The sequence below is a fragment of the Bos indicus x Bos taurus genome, chromosome X (genome assembly GCF_003369695.1).
Source record: "Bos indicus x Bos taurus breed Angus x Brahman F1 hybrid chromosome X, Bos_hybrid_MaternalHap_v2.0, whole genome shotgun sequence".
NCBI classification, from domain to species: Eukaryota; Metazoa; Chordata; class Mammalia; order Artiodactyla; family Bovidae; genus Bos; species Bos indicus x Bos taurus.
The window spans coordinates 54087543-54107241 of record NC_040105.1 but is presented as its reverse complement, the minus strand read 5'-3'; the positions used below and the strand labels follow the sequence as shown (position 1 = coordinate 54107241).

The 19699-nt window shown below is 41.4% G+C and overlaps 1 protein-coding gene across 3 annotated transcripts in view; it reads right to left on the bottom strand.

Annotated features, from left to right (window-relative positions):
- Positions 1–10472: 10472 nt before the first annotated feature.
- Positions 10473–19699, bottom strand: part of LOC113886989 (neurofilament medium polypeptide-like) — a 424045-nt gene continuing 414818 nt past the window's right edge. For all 3 annotated transcript variants that reach the window (XM_027533755.1, XM_027533756.1, XM_027533757.1), the window contains 4 exons: positions 15592–15671; positions 14979–15111; positions 14450–14575; positions 10473–11457 (listed from right to left, as the gene is read on the bottom strand). In XM_027533755.1, coding sequence (XP_027389556.1) covers positions 11435–11457; positions 14450–14575; positions 14979–15111; positions 15592–15671 — 362 coding nt within the window. In that variant the 3' untranslated portion in view covers positions 10473–11434. The remainder of the gene's footprint in view (positions 11458–14449; positions 14576–14978; positions 15112–15591; positions 15672–19699) is intronic.

Sequence of the window (19699 nt, the reverse complement as noted above, 5' to 3'; positions counted from 1 at the left end):
GCTGCCCACAGTACCAGTCCCTTACAGGACTTACATGTATCTGATCACAGCACCACCGTCTTCTAACACACTGTAGAATGTCCTGGATTGTTTTGAGTTAGGGTGCCTCCTACCCCTACCCCTTCCCCTTTGGGGAGAGTAAGTCCAGCACAGGGATTTCTGTGGGCTGGCCACTTGTATCCACCACAGAGAGCCAGAAAAAGCCTCGATGAATATGTGCTGCCAGAAGCAATGTGCCTGCCTCCCTGCTACCCCTGTGAGACCCCTGGGGGTCCTGTTCTTCTCGTCCTTGGGGCAGGACCTCCCTCCACGCAGGGAGAGGGCCTCAAGTTGCAGCTGCCTCAGTTTCAGCCACACCTCCAGCCCAGCAGCTCCGTGACCTGGGACTCAGGACTCACCTGGCTTCACTTCAAAGTGTAAACGCCTGTCTTTAAAGGAATGTAGGTATTTTCAATGTTTAGACTTTACTTTGGGCCTCAAGTTTTTTGGCACCCACATTGAGTACGAATTGTTGTGGCTTCTGAAACACAAGTTCACAATTTTTGATGAATTTGGTTGTGCCAATGGAAACAACGTGAAACATACTGGAGTGTGAAGTCAAGTGGGCCTTAGGAAACATTACTGTGAACAAAGCTGGTGGAGTTGACGGAATCCTGGCTATTTCAAATGCTAAAAGATGACACTGTTAAAGTGCTGCACTCAATATGCCAGCAAATTTGCTAAACTCCGCAGTGGCCACAGGACTGGAAAGGTCAGTTTTCATTCCAATCCCAAAGAAAGGCAATGCTAAAGAATGCTCAAACTACCACACAATTGCACTCATTTCACACGCTAGTAAAGTAATGCTCAAAATTCTCCAAGCCAGGTTTGAGCAATACATGAACTGCGAACTTCCAGATGTACAAGCTGGTTTTAGAAAAGGCAGAGAAAGCAGAGATCAAATTGCCAACATCCACTGCATCATTGAAAAAGCAAGAGAGTTCCAGACAAACATCTATTTCTGCTTTATTGACTATGCCAAAGCCTTTGACTGTGTGGATCACAATAAACTGTAGAAAATTCTGAAAGAGATGGGAATACCAGACCACCTGACCTGCCTCTTGAGAAACGTGCATGCAGGTCAGGAAGCAATGGTTAGAACTGAACATGGAACAACAGACTGGTTCCAAATAGGAAAAGGAGTACATCAAGGCTGTATATTGTCACCCTGCTTATTTAACTTATATGCAGAGTACATCATGAGGAACAATGGGCTGGAGGAAGCACAAGCTGGAATCAAGATTGCCAGGAGAAATATCAATAACCTCAGATATGCAGATGACACCACCCTTATTGCAGAAGGTGAAGAAGAACTAAAGAGCCTGTTGATGAAAGTGAAAGAGGAGAGTGAAAATTTTGGCTCAAAGCTCAACATTCAGAAAACTAAGATGATGGCATCTGGTCCCATCATCTCATGGGAAATAGATGGGGAATCAGTGGAAACAGTGACAGACTTTATTTTTTTGGGCTCCAAAATCACTGCAGATGGTGACTGCAACCATGAAAGTAAAAGATGCTTACTCTTTGGAAGGAAAGTTTTGACCAAACTAGACAGCATCTTAAAAAGCAGAGACATTACTTTGTCAACAACGGTCCATCTAGTCAAGGCTATGGTTTTTCCAGTGGTCATGTATGCATATGAGAGTTGGACTATAAAGAAAGCTGAGTGCCAAAGAATTGGTGCATTTGAGCTGTGGTGTTGAAGAAGACTCTTGAGAGTCCCTTGGACTGCAAGGAGATCCAACCAGTCCATCCTAAAGGAAATCATTCCTGGGTGTTCATTGGAAGGACTGATGTTGAAGCTGAAACTCCAATATTGTGGCTACCTGATGTGAAGAGCCGACTCATTGGAAAAGACCCTGCTGCTGGGGAAGATTGAGGGCAGGAGGAAAAGGGACCAACAGAGGATGAGATGGTTGGATGGCATCATTGCCTCAATGGACATGGGTTTGAGCAAACTCTGGGATATAGTGAAGGACAGGAAAGCCTGGCATGCTGCAGTCCACAAGGTTTTAAAGAGTCAGACACGACTGAGCCACTGAACAACAATGTGAAATGTTTCAATCCCTGATAGCTCAGCTGTGAAAGAATCCTCGTGCAATGCAGGACACCCTGGTCTGAGTCCTGGGTTGGGAAGATCCGCTGGAGAGGGGATGGGCTACTCACTCCAGTATTCTTGGGCTTCCCTTATGGCTCACCTGGTAAAGAATCTGCCTGCAATGCAGGAGACCTGGGTCCAATCCTTCTGTTGGGAAGATTCCCCTGGAGAAGGGAAAGGTTATGGAAGGGAAAGGAAGGGACCTCACACTATGGGTCACAAAACCCAAATATCGATGATACACTCGACCAGATATGGACCAAGGAAATAGCAGCTGGCAGACCTCACTGCACTGGACACCCAACACCAAACAATCCACCAAACTGAAACTCTAGAGACTCAATAAATGAGGCAAGACACATGAAATCAGCTGAGATGAAATTCGAATACAGGCTGACATGTATTTTAGCAACTTCATAAGCTGCCACGGAGAAATCCAACTGCACAGAGCACTGGTATGGTGAACGCATACAGCTCTTCCATGCAGCCACCACAAAGAAACCTCAGACCTTGGTACCCTGCATCCTACAAACCCCAAATTTCACAGCCTAAGGGATAGTAACCCCTCAAGGGTTCAGCACCCTCAATCCCTGGTTCACAGACTTATCTCCAGGTCAGAGATGGCACACTCAGGGTGCAGAGCCAGCTATGGGTCAGATACCTCCCATGCTTTGACAAATACACTTTGTGGTGTCACAACCAAGGGTATGGACACCTAGGGTATTCACAGCTCCTGAAATCCCTACGTGGATCAATCCTAGTTGTGGACTTGAAGCTCTTCTAAGGAACTGGACACAAGGTGTCCAGCCTCCTGCCAAGACCTCCCACCCTACAAATGGTACCCAGATGCCAGTAAAGGCACTTTCACTCCCCTGCCCCACTGAGGCCAGTGTGAACTGGTGAAACACCTTTGCAGGGGTCTGTGGCAGCACCCATCAGAATTTACATCCCGTGCTGCCCTCACCCTCAGCAGCATTTGCCTTTATGAAAGAGGGACAAGTGTCAGTCCTATTCTGTGATGCCTCCTTGGCGTTTAGAACAGCGTCAGGCACATGCGCATAGTAGGTTCTCCACAGATGTGTGTTTAGCCAAGGAAGTCTTTGATCCAGCGGTCTCCCTGCTATGAATGTGACTTAAGGAAATATTCCCACATGCTCAGAGATGTGTGTACAATGACAGCAAATTTCTAGGGGAAACTCTAGTGCCCATTGATGCTCAGCGCCAATTTACTTAAATTTTCATTAATTTCATTCAACTGGTTTTGTCATTTTCAGTGTACAAATCTTACATCTCCTTGATTAAACTAATTCCTAAGTTCTTTTTATATTGTAACTGGAATTTTCTTACTTATTAGAAGTATTCACCACTAGTATGGAAATACATTTGAGTTTTATATACTGAAGCTGGTGATGATTTCACGGGTGCGTACACAGCTTTTTACATGTCACACATACCACAATAAAGTGGTTTAAGAAAATAAAAATGAAAGCAAAGTAATGGTATGCCCAAATTAAAAAAAAAATTCAGGGAATGTGTTGGTAGAACTGGCTTACAAGAAAAACTAAAGGAAGTTCGTCATGCTACAATAAGTGAATTCAGAGGTTAATCTGAATCCATGTGAAAAAGCAAAGAGCACAGGTAAAGGTAATTATATGAAGAAAAATTCTTTATGGACACATATTTCCCTCCTTTCTTCCTGTATTTAAAAAGCAACTGTCTAAAACAATATCACATAATTTATTGTTGTGAAAGCAGTAGTTGCTCAGTCATGTCTGACTCTTGGCAACCCCGTGACTGTAGCCTGCCAGGCTCCTCTGTCCATGGGATTCTCCAGGCAAGACTACCAGAGTGGTTAGCCATTCCCTTCTCCAGGGGATCTTCCTGACCAAGGGATTGAACCTGGGTCTCCTATATTGCAGGCAGATTCTTTACTGTCTGTGCCACCAGAGAAGCCCAACTATTGTTGGGCCAAGAACATATGGCATGTATATATTTGCAGTAGCAGCACAAAGGAGGTGGTTTGGAGCAAAGTTGTATTAGGTAAGGAAACAAATTTGGATGGTGTGAAATCCATACAAACATATGCAAAGTATCAGAAATCATGACTAAGAGGGTGAATATAACAGAAGTTATAGATACCTGATATCCTGCCATATATCAGCTTTTCATCACATAATGTTATATATAATGTAATAATAATAAGAATGTATTAATGGGGTTACCCTTTATAGATTTATTATATATGTGACAATATGAGGAAAAGAGGGAAACCTGAATAGAGCAATATAGGAGTAATGTTTCTGTATCTCATTAGCATTTGTGTAAATTTCAAGCTGATTGTGATAAAGTAAGATGTTTATGGTGGCATACAGCTAAGGCAACAACTTAAAAGTAGTGGAAAATCAGTAAAGGGTTTAAAATGCTACATTAGAAAATATCCATTGGATGGAAAAGAAAGCAGTAAAATGAGAACCATAGAACAAAATGACATGAGACAGAAATATACATTGGCAGATGTAAGTCTGTATCAACATTAAATGTAAATAGATAAAACAATCCAACCAAAAGGCAGACATTAAGAGAACAGTTAAAAAAAATCCATGTGTATGTGGTCTACAGAGGACACAGTTTAGATTCTAAGATACACAAATTACCATGTATGTGTGTGTGTGTTCAGTCGCTCAGTCGTGTTTAACTCTCTGGGGCCCCATGGACTGTAAACTGCCAGGAACCCTCTTCATGGAATTTTCTAGGCAAGAATACTGGAGCGGGTTGCTATTTCCTTCTCCAGGGGATCTTCCAGAGCAAGAGATTGAACCTGAGTCTCCTGCATTGGCAGATGTGTTCTTTACCACTAGCGCCACCTGGGAAGCCTTATATGACCCAGCAATTCTACTCCTAGCCAGTTATCCCAAGAGAAATGAAAACATGCTCAGACAGTGGGCTGCACTCAAATATTCCACACGTGTATTCCTAATAGCTAAACGTAGAAACAACCCAGTTATTCAACAACTGGTATACAGATGAAAGAAAAACAAAAGAGTATACGTGTACAAAGGAATATGACACAATAATAAAAAAATAAAAGTAACTACTAATGCATGTAAGACCAAGGATGTGTCTCATCTCTGCAAATGAGAGAAACCAGACACAGAAGGCTACATATTGTATGATTTCATGTAAATGGATTTCTGGAAATGGCACAACTGTTGGCACAGAAATGTATCTGTGGTTTCCAGGGTAGAGGAGTGGAGGGAGTCGGACGGCAAATACCCCAAGGGAGCATTTTTGAACATTGAGACGTTTTCTACGTTTTGATTGTGGTAACATTTACACCACGGTATACATTTGTCAAACATCTATAAATGGTAATACGTTTAACTGTTGGCTTTTATTGTATATAAATTATACCACAATACTTTTTTTAAAGGAAAAGGAAATTTTAAGTATTTAAATACTGGATATTGTATCCATATAGACCATGAGCTCAAAAACATAACAATCTAATGTGGAATTCTTCCCAGACCTGGACAACTTCCAGAATTCACCATGACAGTTTTGTACTTTATGACAGGAAACTTGGTCTTAACCATGTTTACGATTCCCTCTCCCTCACCTCAAGTCCAAATTCTTGCTGAGTTCTGTCCATTTCACTTTGTAAACGTCTAATGCATCTACTTTCTCTAAAACATCTACTTCTGTGTCATTGACTACGCTAAGACCTCTGACTGAGTGGATCACAACAAATAGAGAAAATTCTTAAACAGAGGGCAGTGCCAGACTACTCGACCTGTCTCCTCAGAAACCTGTATGGGGGCCAAGAAGCACCCGTTAGAACCAGAGTTGGAACAAATGACTGCTTCATAATTGGGGAAGGAGAACAGGAAGGCCGTGTATTGTCATGCTGCTTATTTAACTTATACGCAGAGTACATCATGGAAAACGCTGGACTGGATGACTCAAAAGCTGAATGAAGATTGCTGGGAGAAATCTCGACAAGCTCAGATACACAGATGACACCACTCTAATGGCAGAAAGTGAAGAGCGACTAAAGAACCTTTGGATACGGGTGAAAGAGGAGAGTGAAAAAACTGGCTTAAAACTCAACTATTAAAACACTAAGATCATGGCATCTGGTCCTATCACTTCATGGCAAAAAGAAGGGGGGTAAGTGGAAGCAGTCCATCCTAAAGGAGATCAGTCCTGGGTGTTCATTGCAAGGGCTGATGTTGAAGCTGAAACTCCAATACTTTGGCCACCTGGTGTGAAGAACTGCCTCATTTGAAAAGACCCTAATGCTGGCAAAGATTGAGGGAAGGAGGAGAAGGGGACAACAGAGGATGAGATGGTTGGATGGCATCACTGACTCAATGGACATGAGTTTGGGTGAACTCCGGGAGTTGGTGATGGACAGGGAGGCCTGGCGTGCTTCGGTTCAAGGGGTCACAAAGGGTCGGACATAGCTGAGCGACTGAACTGAACTGAACTGAAGTGGAAGCAGTGACAGATTTCATTTTCTTGGGCTCGAAAATCACTGCAAATGGTGATTGCAGCCATGAAATTAAAAGACGCTTGCTCCTTGGAAGGAAAGCTATGACAAACCTAGCTTACATGAATTCTCAGGCACTTCAGTAGTGTCGGCTCTTTACGACCCCATGGACAGAGGCCCACCAGGCTCCTCTGTCCAGGGGATTCTCGAGATGAGAATACTGGAGTGGGTTGCCATGCCCTCCTCCAGGGGATCTTCCTGACCCAGGGATTGAACCCATATCTCCTAAGTGTGCTGCATAACAGACAGATTCTTTACCGCTGAGCCCCCACGGAAGACCATGACAAACCTAGACACCATATTAAAAAGCAGAGCCTTCACTTTGCTGACAAAGGTCTGTAGAGTCAAAACTATGGTTTTTCCAGTAGCGATGTACAGATGTGTGAGTTGGGTCATTAAGAAGGCTGAGTGCCAGAGAATTGATGCTTTCGAACTGTGGTGCTAGAGATGAGCCTTGAGAATCCCTTGGACAGCAAAGAGAACAAACCCGCCAATCCTAAAGGAAATGAACTCTGAATACTCACTGGAAGGACTGATGCCGAAGCTGCAATACTTTGGCCACCTGATGCGAATAGCTGACTCATTGGAAAGGACACTGATGCAAAAAGATTGAAGGCAGGAGGAGGAGGGGGCGACAGAGGGTGAGATGATTAGATAGCATCACCAACCCAATGGACATTAATTTGATCAAACTCAGGGACATAGTGGAGGACAGAGGAGCCTGGCATGCTGCAGGCCATGGGTAGTAAATAGTTTGACACGACTGAGCGACTGAACAACCACCACCACCTCCACCTTACCTTTGAGCTTCCCTAAGCTTCCAGAGCCCCACTCTCAGCAGGACTAATAAGCTTTCTGTGTCTGTCAGTGGTAAAGGCTGAGACTTATGTCTTCACACACTCAGTGCCCCCTGCTTAGGGCTGATGGTGGGTCGTCCTTAGAATGCTCTTCACACCCTCCCAGAGCTCAGACCAGGGAGCCTTCTCATGACAGTAATGGAGCACCTATCCAGGTACAGATATGGGATTTGGAGCTGTTTACCCCCCTCTCCATGTGCTTTCTCCCTTTACATTCATTTGCACATTTCTTCTTGAGTCACCAAATCCAACTCTGCTCATCCCCACCTGGTAACTGTAACAAGCTGCACCTGCATCTCTATCAGGGCGGGTGCACGTACCCCCTGCACTATGTATTTTCCTTCTCTCCCTTCAGAATCTCTAGACTCCCAGACACCACCCTCAAAAGGGGCAGTGATGCAGGGGAGGTTGTGACTCTCATCCACAGCCTGGGTCAAAGCACAGCTGTGTTATATATAACCTCTTTCACTCTTAGAATGAACCTTATCTTCTAGCTTTCCTCCTGCTTCTTGGCCACCCTGCTCACTGTTTTGCTTTCCTTTTCCCTTAGGTCCATTCCCTGTGTTTCTCCTTTGCTCTTCTTTTCTGTTTATGTGTCTGTCTGGTCCACCAGTGTGATATTCCCATCATCCACCTCACATCACTGGTCTTGTTACTTCAAGCATTGCAGACACGTCCTGAGACATGCTAGTAATCAATGTGTGTGTACTCAATGAAGGGATATTTTTAATGACTGACAGGAAAAGCATCTCCTCCATGTAAGAGTCAGCATATAGGTGTCATATTTGTAGCACCATACCTAGTCTTGTGTGTTGTTCCAGACACTGTAGGAGTGACTCTGTCTTGGTGCCCTGGTGCCCTTGCATGTCCCCACTTAGGCTACGTAGGCAAGGCTAAACTGCAAGCTGACTTGAAACTTGTCAGAGAACCTCCTGATTGCTCTTGCAGCAAGGGGAGATAAGCAGCCTGATGAAGAGCTGCTATGAGGCCATTTCTCACCTGCCTCCTCATCCAGCTGGAGGTGACACAAAGTTGTTACTCATCCACCTCTGGTTTCAGTTGAACATAGGATGGTCTCCCTAGCCCCAGCTGAGAGTACAGCTGTGGACTACAGAGCTGCTCATTGCCATAGGGCACAACTGCGGGCTCCTTCCTGGCAGACACCTACCACTTGTAGTGCCTTTACTGAGGCCTTCCAATTCAGTGGCAAACCACTGGACTAGGGACAAGGCAACTGAGACCAGGGTCATATTGCTTCTGCACTGTCTGTAAGGTAGAATCTGAATCCATTGGGGTTCATTGTCTCCTTACTGGCCAAGCCCGTAGAAGGTGACAAGCCAAACTAACAACTGCAGTGGTGCCCTGAGGCCCTGTAGCTCCTGCGCTGTGACTTAGGGACTGGCTGCCTGACTACGTGACACAGTCTGGTGTTGAGTTGTGTGATGTTGCGTGACTAGAATATTGGCTTATTTTCTTTGTCATCACACACAGCAAGGAGCACGGTTTTCACTACATATTATGACTTAGCGTAGCCTTGTCAGTCCTCATTAACAAACCAACCTTCGAATGGATGCCATGTCTGATACCAGCTATTGAATCTGCTATTGAATCAACATATTTAGACAAAATATGTTTCTCAAGTCCAGTTCATTTTAAAAGTTAACATTATAGCCTACTTGAAATTCAAAATCTGTATCACTTGTGAGAGAATTGTAATTGTAAAGGTAAATGTTTAAATGAAAAATTGGAGTAGAATAAGCCAAATCCATTTGCAACGTAATGCCTACTTCACATGTTAACTTGTTTATTCTTCATAACAAATATTTAGTGTAAAATTGTAATTTCCATTTTAGAAATGGGGAAACAGATCCAAAGGATGTAAATACCTTTCTCACCTTCACTCAGTATGTGTCAGAGCCAGTACTGATACTCTGAGTTATGTCACGTGCTGTGCTTAGTCGCTCAGTCGTGTCTGACTCTTTGTGACCCCAGGGACTGTAGTCCGTCAGGCACTTCTATCCATGGGGATTCTTCAGGCAAGAATACTGGAGTGGGTTGCCGTGGCCTCCTCCAGGGGATCTTCCCAACACAGGGATCAAACCCAGGTCTCCAGCAGTGCAGGCGGATTCTTTACTGTCTGAGCCACCAGGGAAGCCCAGTTATGTCAGGTCATAGCCAATAAGGAGACAGAGCAGATAAGACTCAAATCATTTTGTCTCACGAAGTTCCCCTATTCCTTTCCCTTTTCTTCTAGCTAGGATCTAATCTTGTCAGACAGCTCCATGACCTAGGGGCTTTTTCACATACTTTTTGGTAAGTTGGGATACTCTTATTTAAGTCTCATGGTAGATTTCAATCTCCCATTTTCAAACCTTTTGGACCCGGATTTTCATACCTCTGTAAGGGCACAACAGCTGCTATTTATAATCCCCTGTTATTTGCTAAGCAGAGTGAAGTCTGAATAGGTCCTTCGTTGCAGAAATATATTTTTTTGGTGCATGAGGATGCAGATGGGGGCTCAGAGATGTAAGCGTTTTGTTATTATGTTAATAATAAGGATACAAGGGAGGAATCAGACAGCTGGAGGACTTCCCTGTAGCTCAAATGGTAAAGAATCTGCAGGAGACCAGGGTTCGATCCCTGGGCTGGGAAGATCCTCTGGAGAAGGGAATGGCAATCCACTCCAGTATTCTTGCCTGGAGAATTCCATGGACAGAGAAGCCTGGTGGGCTACAGTTCGTGGGGTCGCAAAGAGTTGGACATGACTCACTGATTCACACATACACACACACACACACACACACACACACAACTGGAGGGCTTCTGAGATCTGGTGACTATCAAGCCAATGGAGGACATCATGGAGAAGAAAAGATGTTTGTGGCTGTTCTCTCCCTGCACCCAAAAAAACTTGGAAGGCAAGTCAGAAATGTGTGAAAGATATGCTGTGCCATTTGCCATGGAATTTGACAGCAGTTCTTTTCCTGTCTCCCTACAACCTTTAACAATGGCTTTGGCATTCCATTTCTCTATAGGACAATACAAATATATTAAGTTTTTAAAAATGTTTCCCTGTCAATGATTTCATCAGGGACACTGTATAAGATTTGGGTGGCACATTTTGTAAACCCATTTATTCAAGAGAAGACCAAAGGCTTTTGTGAATTTTTTTTGTGTGGGTATATATATGTATGTATATGCATTAACATGTAGATTACACCTAAAGAATATGTTATGACCCAATTTTTTTAACCCTAGAAGTGCAAGGGTGTTTTACATGTATAAGGTTACCAATGCAATTCACATTAGTAGAAAAATGGAGGGAAAACAATTCTATGATCATCACAATTGATGCAATATAAGTGTTTGATGAAAATTAATCGATATTCAAGACAGCAAACTAGGAATAGAATGGAACTTACTGTGATAAAGTATATCTACAAAAAGCAACATAAACAGGTTGAAATGGAGAAGATTTTTCATTTCCTATTGGGAAAAAAGCCGATTATCCCCTGCTTTAGTGAAGACTATTCTGGCCAGGTTTGTTCAATGCTGCAAAATGAGAACAGGTTTAAGGTTTAAGCCAGTAGAAACTGTTGATATTCAAATATAATAGTATATTTTGAAAAGCAAAAATAATCTAAATTTGTGGAATTAATATGCATATTTAGAGGAATTGTTGGACAGAAAATCTATATATGACATTCTATCTCTACATACATCCTCAACTAGACAATAAAAATCACAAACCATGAATTTTCAATAACATTAAATACCCAGGGATAAATTTAACAAAAAATGTGCAAGTAGAAAATGAAACTTTATTGACCGAACTTTAATAGTCAAATACAGAACATAAGAGCAGCATAGATGGTTTCAGTTTATCTTCTTTCAAGCAAATGGCTGCCCTTCACCTATAATACAAACATTAAAAAAGTTGCTTAGCAGAACTTTATTTCGATGACAGGAGAGGTATACAAAGTTCACTGCAGTTGTAGTTTTATAAAATGGACTAAAACAGGAACACTAAGGGCGAACTTTGGCTTACCTTCAGTTAATCCTCTATAGAGACTTTATAGACTTTTCAGGCACAATACCAGTATTTTTAAAAACACACTACTCTTCCTAGTTATACAAGAAAAGAAGGACACTGAGTTCAGAACAAATAAAATCAATGGAACCTATCAGAAGGTAGTTTTCAGTAGAAGGCAAAACTGTGTACACATTCAGTAAAATATGTAACAACAAAAAGCACCCTAAGGAGAACAAAATACACAAAAACTGAAACAAAAAATCCCAAAAAAGTATCATTTAAATGCGTTGGTTTGAAATAATATTCCAAATATAGGATAGCTAAACAGTTGTTCTCTCTGTTACTGCTTAAGTGAAGTAAATAAAAAGGCCAGTATTACATTTCTTTCTTCTCTACTGTCGAAAACTGTAGACATTTTCATTTGTTCTACTTTATCCCTGATATGGTGGTTTTAAGTCGGTTAAACATTTCCCCTTTTTTACCTGTGGCCCTCATGTAATTCTAAATGTTTCTTTTCACCCTGGAAAGCATTCCAGTTGGTATAATACATTATATGCTGACACTAATTTTAAGTCCTTACTATCACTGGCGACATGGTGACATCAAAATGTGAAGCAGAAATAGGTATGTTTCTCGCAGCCACACCAAAAAAAAAAAGGAAAGAAAGAAAAAGGAGAGAAGAAAAGGGAGAGCAAGAGGGACTATGAGTGAGAGAGAAAAGCAAGTAAGAAGAGAGAAAGAAAATCTGGAAAAACAGATTTTTTTGTTTCTAAATGATAATGGCTTTTGAGAGAAAACTCTGACCAATTTCAAAAGTTCATCCACGGTATTTGTGATGTTTAGTTATTTAGTTACTGTGAGGTATGTTAAATAATATTTGTTTTTCTACCCTACTAGCCATTTCATCAATATTCTGAAAATATTTGAGTTCCAGATTATACTCTGTTTTAATTCTGTAATATACCAACTGTTAGTGTCTTGTTCATATTTCTGAGTACTTGGGCTTTGTCCATTTGCTTCACAATGATGTAACCTAGAGGAATGGACTGGCAGTTTGGGGTTGGCAGATACAAACCATTACATTCAGAATGGATAAACAACAAGGTCCTACTATACAGCACAGGGAACTAATGTCCAGTCTCCTGTAATAAATCACAATGGAAAAGAATATTAAAAAATGTGTTTGTGTATATATATATATATATATATTAAAAATTATGTAAGCTAGCACATTGTCTTTATTTATTAGTTGAGTTTATTTTCCTCTTCCTAACACTTCATACCTGTCTTTTAATAAATATCTTTTTCTTTTTCCCTTAGGTTTATTCTGTTGCTCTTTTTCTTACCTTTTATGTTGGATGTAGGTTTTTATATTTATGTACCTTGTAATTTGTGTATTTTTCTTTTTAAATACCACACATATTTAGGGCTAAGATTTTTCTATGAGAACATTTTAATCATGTTCTGTAGTTACTTGAAGTCGTCTGAAAGTTGTATTTTCATCTAATTGTTCAAAGGGAATGGAAAAAAAATGTAAAGTGAAAATATTTAGAAGGCTAATACACAGTAAATTCTTCCCTAACTATGAAGTTCCTCCTTTAAAATCAGCACCATGCAATTCATTGTCAGCAAGTTGGAAAACAGGTAAGTGAAAGATACTAAGTTGATTACGCAGGAAGAACTAGAGTTACAATTTTTGGCCTTCAAAACTTTTTAAACTCATGTATCAAAGAAGAAAAATAACATACTGGATACGGTTAGAGATGATTATATCACGAGGCTCAGATTTTAATTAGTTCTTTAAGAGTGAGAGTGGGGTATATGGCAAAACCTTCATAGTATTGTAAAGTAATCATCCTCCCATTAAAATAAGCAACCTCCCCCCCCCCAAAAAAAAAGACCAAACGTGGGGGCAGGTAGTGTGCTTAGCATATGTATCTTACTCACACCTGCCTTGAATATCACTGACTAAATGCACTCTCTCAACTTGATCAGCCACAGAAACAGGAAACTAGACTATCTTTGGCCATTTTATTATTCAGTCATTTCGTGCTTCCCTGGGGAAAGGATTTAAAATGCAACTATTTTTTAAAGAGCTAGAGAATTCAGAATTTGAGAGAATTTAACATACATCAAGCAGACTGTTGGCTCATTTTCTTTTATAAAAAATTAATTGATTTTAATTGGAGACTAATTACAATAGTCTGGTGGTTTTTGCCATACATTGACATGAATCAGCCACAGGTGTACATGTGTCCCCCGTCAGAAAATGAAATCTCAAATTCCCCTGTTATAATTTGACTCAAGATGACATTTTATGATAAATACATCATACAAAACAGAGTATTCTTGTATGCATTCCATCAAAGAGAATCAGAGAATGCAGAAATTAGCATTGAAAAATCAGCATCGTCATGTATCTGTTCTGAATTCACAACTTACATGAGTAAAGTTGAGTTTAGAAGTTAAGGGATTTCACAGAATCACATATATTATGCTAAGCTGGTACTAGAACCTACTTGGATGCCTAAGCATATTTCATATAAACTGATATTTATTACAAATGCATTCCATATTTGCTACAAGCAGAAATTATAAAAGAACCTGAAAATTATTAGCTGTTGCTTAAAGTACTTATACTCAAGAGAAGAAAACGGTTCCCTATTTTCAATTCGATATGGCTTTGATCCTCTCTGTTTCTTTATTTGAAAGTCTCTAAGTCAGGCATTCAGGCATCTGGGGTCTGAACTATCTTTCAAAGAATATGTGAACTCTATTATTAAAATAATAGTAATGTTCCCTCTATATTAGTAAAGATATAATATTCTGAAAAACAGAAACCACATAAATTACTTTCTGAATGGATGACATACCTGCTTCTGGCATTTCAACAGGCTCTGTATTTGATGCAAACTCCTCCCTCACATCAGGACCATCTCCACCTTCACCCCCAGTCTTTGCCAGAGCCAATTGCTGGAGATCAGCTTCCAGGCCAGAATCTTTAAAAAAATGCATCAATTCAGCTGTAAAACATACAATATAAACAAGGGAATGATGATATTCATTCCCTCGGTGTTATGAATTAAAAGCCTTAGGTTAGTATGCTAAAAATGTGATGAATAAGAACCTCAGGAGCATTATTCCAGGAATGTTTTGCTGGAGAAAAAGGAAAGCAGAATTTTCCAAATCTTATTACCATTTTCCTTTTCCAGGGTTGTCCTCAGACAACTTAGGTGCCCCCTTCTCTTTGTCTTGAAAACAAGGGAAAATTTGAGGGACCACACTGACCTGCAAACTATACTCTCCTCAGTTTTTTAGGAACTGTCTGAAGTCCTTTTCTAATGTTTCCTTTCCTCTTCTTACTGGTTATGTCTTAAGGCATGAGGCACAGATACACTTTACCTTCAAAGGGATCCTTCTCCTCTTCTTCATCACGATTCACTGGATCCTCTACATGTACTTCCTCCTTTCTAGGTGTGATATCCAGAATCTCAGCTGGCGGTTCCTCTTGTTGAGCTTGCTCAACACTGGGCTGCTGGTCTTAGTAGAGAGTGCATGCAAATAAAAACTTTTTTGTTAATACATCTAATAGCATAAATATACATAATACATAGATATATCTGATCATAATTAAAACTAACAACATTTTCCCAACACAATTCTATGTACTTACTTTTAATAAAGTTACTCTTCCCACAGAGAAGAGTTAGCTCCCATAAGAGTTATCCAGGAAGACTTTGGAAGTTATTTAAGTCTATGTTGGGATGGAAGTACTCAGCCTGTTGTTAATAAGCAGGAGGAGGGAGTCACTGGGCACATTTCCAGGGAATTTAACAGTATAATCATCCAGGCAACGCCGGACTATAATATATCTGGATCAATGTTCCTTCCTAAGACAAACTGTCACCCTTTATCACCATGGAAGACCTTTATCACCGCATTTGTACTACTTAACATCATTTTCTCAAAAATAAACTTGTGCTAACAGAAAACACCAAATGGTAAGGTTACTCACAACCACAGGTTCATACACCTGGGAGCAATCTTGCTTTGTAGGTCCCAATGTTGATGCCACTTGCCCACTCATATTTCTCCCTGAAAGCAGAATATTGTGATTTAGAAAATGTATTTAAGAGTACAGCTACATTTGATTACTTTTATGACCTTATGTTGACTTGTTTTTTTTTAATGTGAAAATACTTTCCAAAGAAAACTCTGGTTAAGTATGAGTGTACATGCATTTCAATTACACCAAATACAGTCGCTTGCAAAGCCATTTGTGTCTTTGCGAAGCTGGCAGAGAAATCACCTTAAGGTACATAAGTAGGCTGAATTTTTGTGAGCACGTTTGATTTCACAACAGAATTCTCCATCATGAAGATCTTTAGTGAAATACTGCTAGGAATTCAAAAGCTCAGGACTATTGCTCATGTCACACTCCTATTCACCAGACCTATTTTCCCCAACTCCCTTGGAATTCAGTTGGAACACGAAGAAAGGCTCAGTCTTTACAGCCTGACTATGGCGATTTTCTCAGTGTCTGGGGCTGAGGTGAGGCTGTATACACAGCAACAGGTCCATTTCTCTCTTGGCACCTTACCACAAAACCCGTGATACAGTCACAACCCCACTGTGGTCCGGTTTCTAGGCCTTTCCTTAATCGCCCACCCCGCCCCCTGCCCAGGTCCCACTGCTGGCCCCAGATTCTGTGCTCTGTCGTCAGTTCCAGGGCCCCAATGAACCAAATATCTCAAATAGCACCCCCAAGTCTCCCCTCACCATCATCCTACCCCCTGCCCTCCTCTGCCCACTGCCCTTCCTCTCCCGCCACCAAGGCAAGAAGTATGGCGTCACAACACTTGTGAGGAGAAAGATGACTACCTTGAGGGCCTTCCTCCTCAAAGGCCCTAGATCGCACTGCCCGACCCGCGCGAAACTCGCTGGCTCCCCCTCACACGCACACACACTTAAACTCCAGACAGGACAGACCTATGAACCCACCTGGTGAGTCTCAAATAGTGAGAAAGAACCAGGACTGAATAAACAGACCCGTCTCAGGCCCAACGCTCCTCACAGAATGCTCAGGAAGGCGTATGTGCACCAAGGCGCATGCGCAGCAATGGATGCGCACGCACACACTGCGCATGCTCACTGAGTTGAGCCTGTGCAGTGCAGGGTTGCAGTTTTCCCGCCATTGAGGTAGAGTCCTGGAACCGCAGGGTCTCTGGAGGATGAGAAAGGGGCTTGAAGGCTATATTTTTTTCCTTCCAGTGCAGTCTTTCTTATGCATCCACAACCTGTGGTGATAGGTAGTCCCAGGTTACCCTTAGTGGAGAATGTGTCTCAGAAAGACAGTCATGACAAAAATAGATATTACTTTTCTTAATACCTATTTTTATACGTGCTCTGATGAACCATTTCCTTCTCTGCTTCTGGGGTTTCCTTCTTCCGTCATACTCCCAATGGCTTTACTCACTTCCATGGAATAAGTACATAAATAGATGCCTCTGTTTCCACTTTTTGCTTGGTGCACGGCACATTTAAATCTCTCAACTGGTAACTAGTTTCTCTGAATATACTTCTGGTTCCTATACAGTATTGTTCCTTTAGCATCGGACTTCACTTTCACCACCAGACACATCGACAGCTGGGTGTTGTTTCCACTTTGGCTTAGCCTTTCCATTCCTTCTGTAGCTATTTCTGCACTCTTCTCCAGTAGCACATTCTTCTTATTCTATTGTAGCAGGATTTTTCGTAATTACTAGGAGTTTTAATTTTACCCAAGAGAAAGGAAAACATGTTCACACGAGGACCTTTACTCAAATATTCTACTCATGTGCTCCTAATAGCCAAATCTAGAAACAGCCCAACTATTCAACAACTGGTATATAGAAGAAAGAAAAACAAAAGAGCTTACTCGAACAAAAGAACACTACACAGTCATTTTAAAAGGAACTACTAATGCATGTAACAGCAAGGATGCATCTCAGCTTTGCCAATGAGAGATGTGAGATGCAGAAAGCTATGTATTATATGATTTCCTGTCAATGGATTTCTGGAAAAGCACAACTATAGGCAGAGAAATATATCTGTGGTTGCCAGGGTATAGGAGTGGAGGAAGGAGTCTGAATGCAAGTAGCCCAAGGGAGCATTTTCAAATCAATGGGATATTTTCTACATTTTTATTGTGGTAGCATTTACACAATGGTATGCATATGTCAAAACTCGACAAACGGTAATGCTTTAAAGCACTGACTTCTATTGTATATAAATTATATCTCAATACTTCTCACTTTTTTAAAAAAGGAAAAGGATCTTTTAAGTATGTAAATATTGGTTATTGTATCCATCTAGACCTTGAGCTCATAAACATAAAAGTCTTATTTGAAATTCTTCCCAGACCCGGCCAACTTCCAGGATTCCCCAAGACACCTTTGTACCCTTATGACAGTACACAGAAACTTGGTCTTAACCAGGTTTACAATTCCGTCTCTTCACCTCAAGTCAACATTCTTGCTGAGTTCTGTCCATTTTACTTTGAAAATGTCCAATGCAACTACTTTTTCCCATGTCCACCACATCTGCTCTAGTCCAAAGCCCCCCTCCATTTAATTGTCAACCCCTTTCTAACGGGTCTCTCACATCCACTCAAGGTGCCTGTCTCCCACTCACCGCCCTCTCCCTCCCTCTCTTACAGTTCCAGAACTGTTTATGACTTTCTAGATAAAGCCTGCTGTCCTACACAAGAACTTGAAAGTATGGCCTAGCCCTTGCCCAGCTTGCTAACATCATGGAAAGTAGAGAATCCTCTTCTTGTCTCTCTTATTGGGCTTCATTCATACCCTCCAATTTCTCAAGCTTAGATTGTCCCATATTTCTGAAGTCTCCAGTTAGTAGTCTCCTTCAAGCTAGGCTTCAACAGTATATGGAATGAGAACTTCCAGATATACAAGTTGGTTTTGAAGAGGCAGAGAAACAAGAGATCAAATTGCAGCCTTCATTAGATCATCGGGAAAGCAAGGGAATTCCAGAAACACATCTACTTCTGCTTCATTGACTAGACTACCTCAAGGCCTCTGACTGTGTGGATCACAACAAACTGTGGAAAATTCTTGGAGATGGGAGTACCAGACTAGCTGACCTGTCTCCTGAGAAACCTGTATGAGGGTTAAGAAGTAACAGTTAGAATAAAACATGGAACAACAGACTGTTTCAAAATTGGGAAAGGAGTAAGACAGGTTGTATAGAGTCACCCTGGTTATTCAACTTACATGCAGAGCACATCATGGGAAATGCTGGGCTGGATGACTCACAAACTGGAATCAAGGTTGCTGGTAGAAATATCAAGAAGCTCAGACGTGCAGATCATACCACTTTAATGGCAGGAACTGAAGAGGATCTAAAGAACCACTTGATGAGGGTGAAAGAGGAGAGTGAAAAGGCTGGCTTAAAAGTCAACATTCAAAAATATAAGATTATGGCATCCAGTCTTATCATTTCATGGAAAACAGAAGGGGGGGAAGTGGATGCACGGACAGATTTAATTTTGGAGGCTCGAAAATCACCGTGCATGGTGATTGCTGCCATGAAATTAAGACACTTGATCCTTGGAAGAACAACCATAACAAAGCTAGTATGCGTGCATGCTCATTGCTTCGTTGTGTCTGACTCTTTATGACCCCATGGACTGTAGCCTGCCAGGTGCCACTGTCCATGGGATTCTCCAGGTGAGAATACTTTAGTGGATTGCCATGCCCTCCTCCCATGGGGCATGGCAAGGCATCTTCCCAGCCCAGGAGTGAAACCCATGACTCTTACATCCCATGCATTGCGGGGAGATTCTTTTTCTTTTTTTCCCCACTTTATTTTTTAATTGAAGGGTAATTGCTTTACAGAATTTTGTTGTTTTCTGTCAAACATCAACAAGAATCAGCCATAGGTACACCCATGCAGGTGAATTCCTTACCACGGAGCCACCAAGGAAGCTCATGTCAAACCTAGACAGCATAGTAGAAAGCAGAGTAAAAGGTCCATATAGTCAAAACTATGGCTTTTTCAGTAGTCATGTACAGATGTGTGAGTTCGATCATTAAGAAGGCTGAGTGACAAAGAATTGACGCTTT